Source organism: Magnolia sinica, chromosome 9, assembly GCF_029962835.1.
Source record: "Magnolia sinica isolate HGM2019 chromosome 9, MsV1, whole genome shotgun sequence".
NCBI classification, from domain to species: Eukaryota; Viridiplantae; Streptophyta; class Magnoliopsida; order Magnoliales; family Magnoliaceae; genus Magnolia; species Magnolia sinica.
Window position 1 is genome coordinate 75,603,136 of NC_080581.1, and position 11,792 is coordinate 75,614,927.

Genomic DNA, 11,792 nt, shown 5'->3' on the forward strand with positions numbered 1-11,792 from the left:
ACATCGATGAATGGAAAATAAAAATATAAGCTTCATCGAAAACTTCTTTGGCCCCAAAGAAATTTTCAACCGTAGGCATTCAATTCACACTGCTTCCTGTGGTGTCCATTTTAGCTTTCTATATGCTTCCGTTTTGGGATAAGGCACTAAAATCATCTTGTAAAATGTATGGATGGAATGGATAAAATACATAAATCATAGTAGACCCCACAGAGTTTCCTCAGTACCACCGTACTGAGTTACTCAGTAGCGCCTCGCCTCAACGATGGCTACGAAAGATACACGTTCATCCCATTCATCTAAAATGTCTAAGCCGAACTTACAATTTATGTTATGAATAAAGCGAAAGTGGGCCCTACTCTGTCCACATTTTGGTAAACGCGTGGGCCTGTTTTTTGAGATGAAGGCATAGACAAAGTGGTGGCCACCGAACGAGTGAATCTTATCTTTGTTAAGCTAATCAGAGCCACTCATCAGACAATCATGATAGCATAGAAATCAGGCCCACCCGAATCTGATATTCAAATGGGCACACATGCATATTCCATCAATTATTCATTTTCTACGGAATTGTCTCAACAGCCCAACGCGTGAGACACGCCGTCTACAAGGTGTCGACAGTCCCATGAGTGGTTCGATGTTTCACACGTGTGGCACTAGTATGGTTGGAAACCGAGTGGAAAGCTCTTCACTTGTGTCTGTCTATAAATATAGACCTCAAACTCTCTTTTCCTACATATCCCAATGGCTCTCATCTCTTCAAAAAACCCATCATTTCTCATCTTCTTCGTTATCTTGTTTTCCTTCCTTCTCCCATCTTCTGTCTTTGCAACTACCCAAAAATGCATTCAAGAACACTTCTCTGCCTTACTCCACTTGAAGAATGGCTTTCACTTCTCTTCTTACAGCCTTACCACTCTCCCCTCCTGGAATTCAAACAACACCGATTGCTGCTCGTGGGAAGGCATCACGTGTGATGGAGCAACTGGTCACGTCATCACACTCGACCTCAGTGAGCTCTATATCTCGGGTCGGATTGATTCTGAAAGCCTCTTTCGTCTTCGGAGCCTGCAGAGGCTCAACCTTGCTTACAATGAGTTTGCTGCCTCTCCAATCCCATCTGGGTTTGACCAGCTCACCAGTTTGACCCATCTCAACCTCTCTCGGTTGCCTTTCTATGGCCAAATCCCGCTGGAAATCTCCCGCTTGACCAGTTTGGTTTCTCTTGATCTTTCTTACACTTACTATTTCAACGATTCTAGAATTCTACCCTTGAAACTCGAAAACCCGAACATTGGAACACTCGTCCAGAACATGTCGAATCTGAGTGAACTGTATCTCTTCCGTGTAAATATCTCAGCACAGGGAAGTGAGTGGGGCCCAGCCTTCTTCTTGTCACTCCCTCGTCTCCACAAGTTAAGCTTACGAGCTTGTGGTCTTTCAAGTTCCTTCTATTCTTCCCTTTCACAGTTCCATTTCTTATCTGAACTCGACCTCAGCTCTAACAATCTCTCCTCTGCAGTGCCCAGCTTCCCAGGGAGTCTCCACAAGTTGATCTTACGAGGTTGTGACCTTTCAAGTTCCATCTATGCTTCCCTTTCACAGCACCATTTCTTATCTGAACTCGACCTCAGCTATACCAATCTCTCCTCTGCAGTGCCCAGCTTCCCAGGGAGTCTCCGCAAGTTGATCTTATATTATTGTGGTCTTTCAGACTCCATCTATTCTTCTCTTTCTCAGCTCCATTTCTTATCTGAACTTGACCTCAGTCATAACAATCTCTCTTCCGTGCTGCCCAACTTCATAGGGAACTTCTCTTCTTTAACAGTATTGCGCCTCCAAAATTGCAGCCTGTCTGGATCCTTACCATCCTTCCTTGTGAACCTCAGCAAACTAGAGCACCTGGATCTTTCATTGAATAGTTTCAGCGGCCCAATTCCTTCTTCCTATGGAAACCAGCTTCTTAATCTCAAAGAGATCATCTTATGGCGTAATTTGCTTAATGGGACCATTCCGTCATCTCTGCTTTCACTCCCATCATTACAGAAGCTGGACCTCGGTGGTAACGGGCTGGGTGGTAGGCTGGACGTTATCCATAATGTCTCTTTTACACAGTTGGAGGTCATTTATTTGGATGAAAATAACTTCCACGGAATGGTGCCAAGCTTTATCTTTAAACTTATGAAGCTTAGAGCCATTTACCTTTCTTTCAACAATTTCAGTGGTGTTGTGGAGCTAGAATCATTTCAACCCCTCAAGAACCTCTCATCTCTTGATCTTTCTGATAACTATCTGTCAATCAAAGATGGGGGTGGTAACTCCAACTTTATCTCCTTCCCCCAAATCAGATCGCTATCCTTGCGTTCTTGCAACATTAGCAAATTTCCAAATTTCTTACGAAATCAAGAGCAGATGGAATACCTAGACCTTTCCAACAATATAATCAATGGCGGAATACCCAACTGGATATGGAAGATTGGGAATGGGACTTTATACTATTTCAATCTTTCTCGCAATGCTCTGCAGAGAATAGAACCGCCATTTCTCCATGTTTCATTTAGGGACCGGATTGCTCTCGACCTTAGCTTCAACAAACTAGAAGGCTCACTTCCGATCCCACCACCCTCCACTTCTTTCTTCTCTCTTTCAAACAATAGTTTTAGTGGTGAAATCCCTGTGTCAATTTGCAACACAACATCCCTTGAAGCCCTCGATCTATCCAGAAACAGGTTCAGTGGTTGGATTCCACAGTGTCTAGGTGAAGTCAGTGATGGCCTTAAGGTGCTAAATCTCCAAGGGAATGCATTTAGCGGTACCTTGCTTCAAACATTCAAAAAGGGATGCAATCTGCAAACCGTTGATCTCAGCGAAAATCAATTAGAAGGCCAAGTGCCAGGGTCTTTGGCTAATTGTACAATGTTGGAGGTATTAAATCTTGGAAACAATCAAATAAATGACGCCTTCCCTTCATGGGTGGAAGCTTTGTCCCAGTTGCGTGTTCTTGTCTTGAAATCCAATAAATTTTATGGCCGAATCACACTTCCACAATCAAATAAGAGCTTCCCAATGTTGCAGATCATTGATCTCTCTTTTAATAGCTTTATAGGTGGTTTGCCATCAAATATGTTTCAGAGCTGGAACGCAATGATAGAAGAGGGCAAATCTCAATCTAAATTCCTTGGTAGACGCCTAAATTCATCACGGAGTGCAGTATACTATCAAGACACGGTGACAGTAATGATGAAAGGACATCAAAGGAAACTGACGAAGATCCTAACCATCTTCACGGCAATTGATCTTTCAAACAACTGTTTTCAGGGTGATATTCCAGAATCTATAGGGATTCTTAAGTGGCTCCGTCTGCTCAATTTATCAGGCAATGGTTTCACAGGACAAATTCCCACATCACTTGAGAACCTAAGGGAGCTCGAGTCATTGGATCTCTCACGGAACAATATCTCAGGGGAGATTCCTTGGCAGCTGACAAAGTTAACGTTCCTCTCCACGTTGAATCTTTCACAGAACCAGCTCGTGGGAAGCATACCACAAATTAAACAGTTTTCCACATTCACAAATAAATCCTTTGAAGGAAATTTGGGATTATGTGGACCTCCGCTATCAAGAAAATGCATTTCAACACCATCAGTAATGCTGACCTTTGAAGAAACACCTTCAGAACTGGATTGGAAATTCATGTGGATCGGATTTGGAGTCGGATATGGAGTAGGAATGGGAGTTCTTTGCTGGACCCTGACATTATGGGCAACGGGGAGGAAAGAATACAATAAATTTATAGATAGGATGTTTCTGTTGATTTTTTCCTCCACAATATTTTCTTTAAAGCGATGACCGTAAGTAGATTTGGAGTCGGGTATGGAGTAATGAATGGTGTGGAAAACATGGCTTACAGGTCGAGAAGTGTGCTTCCTCGGGAGGTGAAGGGGCTGCTGACTTTGGATAATGCGGTCCTGGGATTGGTCTCTGTTTTTTTTTTTTGGCTGGGGTTTCTCCCTGTAGTTGCTTTGTCGTGGTTTGTAGTTTTGGTTTGTTTGGGATGATTGGTTGTTGTCTGACGAGTTATCGGGGCTTGATTAGGCAGCCGAATGGATGTGGTTTTGTAAGTGTTATCTTTAGACTGCAGCGTCTGGTCTGTTTTGTGAAGGTGGCTCATGGATGCAGCTCTTGGTTAGGTTGTATGCTAAGATAGCTGAAGGTTCATCACAAGTAGGTTGCTTTCAGGGCTCTTCACGACTCATGACTTGTTGGCCATGTTCAGGTATGATTGGATTGTGGTGGTTGGGTTTGTTTGTTCCAGCGTTGTCTTCGTTTGGATTTTGTTGTTGTTGTTGTTGTTGCTGTTGTTGTGAGGCATATTGGTGGCTCTTATCTAAGATTATACCGTTGTTTTCTAAATCAATAAAATTACAGGTGATGTATTCTCACCTCTTGGACAGGGGAAAAAAACAGAGAATAAAAAAAAGAAAAAAAGGAAAAAGAAAAAAGAAGAAAAAAGATAAAACAGTGGCCTAACCGATGGAAGTCATTTATCTGTTATACATTCTAATGCTTCTGTCTGGGGACGCGGATTAGCTACTGAACCTGACAACAGCAAGACCGGCTAACAGCAAGACCGGCTACTGAAGTGACGTCACCCCATTTTGTGGGCCCCCCTACTATGTGTATTTACTATGTGTATTGTATTCACACCGTCCATTCGTTTGGAAAGATCATTTTAGAGTATTAGATAAAGAACGAGGCACATCCAAAGCTTAATGAACCCCACCATAGAAAATAGTGGGAATTTAACAACTACCCTTAAAAACTTCTGGGCGCCACAGAAGTTTTGGCTCAAGCTGATATTGATGTTGTTTTTTTTTTTTTTTTTTTCATGTCTTTTTTAACTTACAAAAAGGTTGGATCTCAAATAAACACCACGGTGGGCCCTACGAAAGTTTCAACAGTGGGCGTCACTGTTCCCACTGTTTTCTGTGCTAGGGTCCACTGGAGCTTTGGATCTGCCTTATTGTTTAGATCCTTACCTAAAATAATATCTCCAAATAAATGGAGGGGCGGATAAAACACATACACCATGATGGGCCAAGAGAACGTGGTGACGTAACTTCAGTAGCGAGTTCGCTACCGCTGGGTTCAGTAGCTAATCCGCGTCCTGTGTCTGTTGATGTTTTTTTGGGTGGAATCATTCAACAACTGATTGAAATGATGTTCTGACAAATCAACAAAAAGGGGGTCTTGGTCTGGTTTGGGTTCCAACGTACCGAGCACCGTAAAAGGGAGATGGGACGGCAAAGATGCGCTGCATTTTATTGTTGTTGTTTGGCTCTAGTTATCTTGCCATTTTCATGTTGTGGGAGAAGCAAGCTCTCATGTTTAAACCATCATTTACATGGTAAGATCATTAAGAAGGGCCTTATGATGGCCTGGCCTAGGTCAGCTCAATCAATTATGTCTTTTATATATATATATAGAAAAGGTTCTATAAGTCGAGCTCTTGAAAACTTCCCATGAGGTCAAGTTGTGTGGGCCTCACCATGATGGGTGTCGAACATCAACACCGTGCATTTGATGGTCCCCTTTAAATTATGGGATGCACCAAAAATCAGCCGTATATAGAACTCAGGTGGGCCATACCATCTAAAATCATGTGAAGATATCCCTAAAACATATAAAAGCACTTGGTGGGGCCTACTAATGCATCTGAAACTTGGTCTGACCCCTCGTCCAAGTGGGACGTGCATAATGGATGGACTGGATTTGTGAACCACATCTTGGTGGGCCAAACAAATGATTATGAATGTTTTAACGGAGGGTAACCCCTCTCAACTTTTGTATATGGTGTAGCCCACAAAGGTCACGGATTAACTTGATTTTTAATACCTAGGCCCACAATGAAATGGTGCATCTGATTGATGGGGAAGATGTTCAACACGCATCATGGTGGGGCCCACACAGCTCGACCTCATGGGAAGTTCTTCTTTCTTTACATATATATATATATATATATATATATATCTATATATATATCTATATATATATATATATATATATATATATATATATTTGTATGCAGGCTTGGGCCTGTTGGGCTTATGCAGCGCTCAGGCCTTGTGTCTTAAATGTTGGGCCTACCGTAGCCTGACTTGGCCCAAACCTGGCTCATTGCCACCCCTTAACTTATAGTGCACCTAGTTGCATCAGTTCACTTGGATAGTCAGATCGTCCAATCTGAATGGTTTGTTGAGTTCAGAACACATTTTATAGGCTATCATGCGACAACTATGCTGATCAGATGATCCAATCCATCCTTAGTTTGGAAATGTTGGGTCCTAAAAATAATGGATTAAATTGTTATTTGAATGTTATTTTTGTGCAAATGATCTTGGCCATTTATATTATAAGAGCCATTGATCAAATGGTTAATATTTATCGGATTGGTGTACTGTTTGTACAGTTGCCCATCAAATGTGCATTGAACTTAATGAACAGTATAGATCAATGCATTGAACTGTTCAAGTATCTGTATGCAACTAGGAGCACTATAACTATGGTATTGTTGGAGCGTTGGAGCATTTCTCTAAGACTGGTGAAATTTTGCACAGCTGCTTTACCAATAGGGGTGTCAATAGGCCGGGTTAGGGCCAGACCAAGCTCTGTCTATGTCCAGGCCTATATTGCTCAATGGAAGTTTAAACCCAGCTTAAACCTACGACAGGATATAATACTCCAGCTCAAGCCCAGCCCAGAGTATTGATACAGGGTCCGGCTTGAGCCTGAGCTCATGACAGCGACTGTTAACAAGAATGTGGGGCCCACACGACAGGTCAACCCATCAACTAAATTGTGCACTTGGATATTTGGCCATGGAACATCAGCCCAAATGAAAATTTAGGTGGGCCACACCTAAGTTTATTGCAAATTCATTAGATAGAGCATCCGAAGGAACCCTCTTCCGAAATATTGGAGAGAGAGAGAGAGAGAGAGAGAGAGAGAGAGAGAGAGATACTGTTTCTGTAGAAAGAAGTGCCCCAAGCTCTCTTTCCTTTGGCCTTGGGGAAGGAATGAGGATGCGTTATCTTAGTGCCTGTCTGCGTTGTAATCAAAGGGTTATCTATTGATAATAAGATATTATTACTAATTAATCCGTTGGGTCCTTACTCATGCCTAAGTTTCAACACTGAGTTCAGTGGTGGATCTCAGTTTGATCGGTGCTGAAAATGCTATGCGGGCCCATCATAATATCTGTGTTTTATCTACATCATCCATCTATTTTGGATCATTATTTTAGGAGATGAGCCCCAAAACGAGTGTCAGGTGGACCCCACCACACAAAACAATAGTGCTTGACACCCACCGTTAAACAGCTCCAAACGCCCACTGTAATGTTTATTTTCCATCCAACCTGTTGAATAGGTCACCCAGACCTAGATAAAGCGAAATGACAAATATCAACTTGATCCAAAACTTCTGTGCCCCAAAAAGACTTTAACGGTGGGTGTTCAATCACCACCGTTTCCTATGGTGTGGTCCAACTGAAAATTTGATCTTTCTGGTTTTTGGAATCATGTATTAGAATGAGCTGACTAAATAGATGTACAGCATGGATAAAACGTGTACTTCATTGTGAGGCCCACAGCACCGCCCATAACTTACATCGATATTAGAGGGGTCCCTACCGAATCCGAGTCCACCGCGATAGAGAGCGGATTTGATGCGGATCGCCTTACCTAAAACGGTGCGGCCCTTACCGTGGGGCCCACCTTGATGTATATATATATATATATATATATATATATATATATATATATATATATATATATATATATATATATATATATATATCCTATCTCCATAATGTTCATCTGTTTCTACAAATTCTTTCAGAGCATCATTCAAAAAATGAAGGAGATCCAGTTCACAGGTGGACCATTACATGGAAGTTAACAACTATCCAGGCCTCTTCAATGTTTCCGTAATATTAAGCTCTGTGGACCCCACCATGATGCATGTGTTGTATCCATATCAGTTCAACTATTTGTAGAGATCATTTTATAGCATGAGAAAAAGAACGAGATAGATCAATAGTTCAAGTGGACCCACCATAGAAAACTGTGGGATCAGTCACACCCACTAATTGAAACATTTATAGGGCCCACCATTATGTATTTTTGAGATCCAACTTATTCATAAGTTAACATAGAGATAAATGAAGTGAAAATATAAATATCAGCTTGATCGTAAACTTCTGTGGCCACTCAGAAGTTTTGAACAGTGGATGTCACTGTCCTTACTGTTGGGATCCACTTGAACTTTATATCTATCTCGTTCTTTTTCTCATGCCATAAAACGATCCCTCCAAATGGATGGACGGTATGGATACAACACATATACATCATGGTGGGGTCCACATATCTTGGTGACGTCACTGGGGTAGTAATTTGGCTACTGACCTCGTCGGTATCTAATCGCACCTTTATTTGGTATTCAACCTGTTTATAAGGTCAAATAAAAGGTGAAAGGAAAAAAAAAAAAAAACAAATATCAGCTTTATTCAAACTTTTGTCACCCATTAACATCTAATAACTACTTTTCCCATGATATGGTGTGCCTCATAAATTCATCTTCTTCATTTTTAAGAATGTTACTTTAAAATGTACGGAAAAAAATAGATGGACGGCATGGACATAGGACATATGCACCAAGGTGAGACCCGGACGCAGATTGCGTCTTACCCCGCTGGACGGTAATCCGTCTGGGTAGGGCTAGGTGGGGCTCAAAGTGATGTAAGTATTTTATCCACGCCGTTAATCGCTTTTATTAGACCATTTAAAGTTATGATCCAAAGAACAAGGCAGGTCCACAGCTCCAGTGGATCACACCAAAGGAAGCTGCAGTGATAATGACAACCACCGTTGAAACCTTTATGAGGGCTACTATGATTTTTTTTTTTACCATCCAACATATTATTAAGGTTATGTAGACGTGGATGAAGTGAAAACACAAATATAAGCTTGATCCGAAACTTCTCCAGCTCTCAAGAACTTTTTAATGGTGGACGTTCAATCCCCACTTTGTGGTCCACCTAAGATTTATACCTGCCTAATATTTTTCATCATACCTTAAAATGATCTGAGAAAAACGATTAACGGCGTGGATAAAATACTTACATCAATGTGGGCCCCACAGATCCCTGCCCGGACGGAGGGTAGGACGCAATCCGCGTCCGGTGAGCCCCACTGTGAGTGTCATGCACTCTTCCATCAGCGGAGCCGCACCTAGCCCGCTCCCATCCAGCGCTCATTTTCTTGGACGCGTATTTCCTGAGAAAGCCTTTGTCAGGAAGCTCCTCGAAACGTTTTCCAAGACCCACATTGCATAAGTTAGATGCCGTGTATATGGTTCAAAACCCTCTGAGCCCCATCACAATTTATGTGTTCCATCCATATCAGTGTGATCCTAAAAACGAGTCAGATCCAAAACTGAAGTGAACCACACCATAGGAATAGCATTGATGATGACCACAATTAACTTTATTAGGACACATCATGATGTTTATTTGCCATCAAACCTATTCGTAAGGTCTCACACACAGATATATATGGACAATGAAAAAATGCAATTATTATCTTAATCCGAAACTTTTATGGCCCTAAGAAGTTTTCAATGGTAGGCATTCAATCTCCATTGTTTCCTATGATGTGGTCCACTTGAGCTATAGACTTACCTCATTTTTGGGATAAGACTTAAAAATGATATGTAAAAATGAATCAACGAGTGGATGAAACACAAACATATGGTGGGGGTACACAGAGTTTTGCGAACGCAATCCAGGTTTTTATTTTTCGGTTAGCTTGGTAGTACACTCACTGTCAGATCACACTTCACCGTTAGCCACCCCCACTAGGGAATCGGTGCCAAGACCTCGGTGTTGAAATGAGGTATCTTTCACTCAACGCAATCAAGTTCAGTTTCAAGATTCAGCGTTAACTCTCGATCGGATCGGTTACAACGAGAGAAAGTGGTTTGGGAACGGCGTTCGTATATACTCTCGCCGACAAACGCCTTCTTCTCGTTTCGACCAATCATATAGGGAGGTTTTTTCAGTCGCCTGTAATCCTTGGACGCGGAAGCTACTGACAGGTTCAGTAGGGAAGCGGATGGGATGGTGTACCACACATCAGCTATATAGTGGTGTATTGACGTCAGCAAGTTATGTGAGTCTCATCATGAGGTATGTGATATATCCAAACTATCCATCCATTTGATGAGCTCGTATTAAGGCTTGAACTGAAAAATAAGACAGATCTAAGATCAAATGTACCACACTGCAAAAAGAAACGGAGGATTGAACTTCTACCATTGAAATCCTTTTGGGGGTCACAGAAGTTTCGGATCAATATGAACATCCATTTATTTTTGACCTTATTAACATATTTGATGGAAAATAAACGTTATGGTGGGCCCTACGAATTTTTTAACGGCGAAAGTCATTATCCTCGCTAATATTTTTGTTGTTGTTCATTTAAGCTTGGATATGATTCAATTTTTGTATAGTGCTCTAAAATGATGTCAAAAAATGGATGAACGGGGTGGATATGATAAATATGTATTGTAGGGCCCATGTAACTTTGATCTCCTTTGAAACGGAGCTCGAGGAGCGTCGGCGCTCGTCTTCGCATGGCACGTATCTACGCTAGTGTGTCGTACACCAGCCAATCCGGTTCCGGTTGAGTAGCCAGTATGGCCGCTGAAGTGACGTCACTGAGTTCTGTGGGTCCCACTATGATGTATTTTTTATATCCACATCGTCTATACATTTGGAGAGATCATTTTAGGTCTTTATTCAAAGAATTAGTAATATCCAAAGCTCGAGTAGACCCCACCACAGAAAAAAATGGAGAGAGTGACGTCCACCATTAAAAACTCCTAAAGGCTACAAAAGTTTTTGATCAAGCTGAAATTTGTTTTTTCCCATATTTTATGTCTTTTCTAACTTATGAACAGGTTGGATCTCAGAGAAACATCATAGTAGACCTTAGGAAGGTTTCAATGGTGGCAGTCACTCTCCCCACTGTTTTCTGTAGTGGGGTCCACTCCAGATTTGGATCTGAGTTATTCTTTGTCTCATGCCCTAAAATTATCTCTCCAAATGTATGAACGGTGTGGATATAACACATACATCACGGTGGATCCCACGTAACTTGGTGACGTCACTTCAGTAGCGAGTCTCGCTACTCAACCTGTCTGTAGCTAATCCACTTCCGTAATCCTTCTCCGATTGCGAGTTCCACTGGACTGGGGCGACGAAACGGGCCTGCCGCAAGCACCGGACTGAACTATTTGCAGAAGCCGAAGCATCTCTCCAATGTCGGGTCGGGCCGGGCTTACAGGCTTTTGAACATCTTCGTCCAAGCCCAGCCCTATTATCAAACGGGCTTGATTTTAAAACCCAAGCTGCTGCTTAAGCCTAGCCCAAGGCAGGCCAGGCTCAGAAGCCCGGCCCATTGAAACCCTAATTACCAAAATTGAAAAGGATGGGCGTATTTGGACGCGGATTGCTATTGGACAGTGCTATGTGGGGCTCATAATGATGTATGTATCTTATCCACGTCGTACATCTGTGTTTTCAGATCATTTCAGGGCATGAGCCAAAAATAAGCAGATCTCCATCTCAAGTGGACCACACCACAATAAAAGAGTGTTGGTTGAACGCCCACCATTAAAAACTTCCTAGGGCCTACTGTAATGTTTATTTTCCATCTAAATTGTTGATTAAG

At 41.9% G+C, this 11,792-nt stretch overlaps 1 protein-coding gene across 1 annotated transcript; it reads left to right on the forward strand.

Annotated features, from left to right (window-relative positions):
• The first annotated feature begins 742 nt into the window (after window positions 1-742).
• LOC131255707 (receptor-like protein 7) lies at window positions 743-4,144 on the forward strand. The gene has a single exon (XM_058256506.1). It carries the CDS (start codon window positions 745-747, stop codon window positions 3,847-3,849), a length of 3,105 nt encoding a protein of 1,034 aa, XP_058112489.1. The 5' UTR covers window positions 743-744; the 3' UTR covers window positions 3,850-4,144.
• Window positions 4,145-11,792: the final 7,648 nt, after the last annotated feature.

Bases quoted from the DNA above. Each gene is read 5' to 3' on its own strand.
- LOC131255707 (XM_058256506.1), top strand. From the start codon at position 745: ATGGCTCTCATCTCTTCAAAAAACCCATCATTTCTCATCTTCTTCGTT.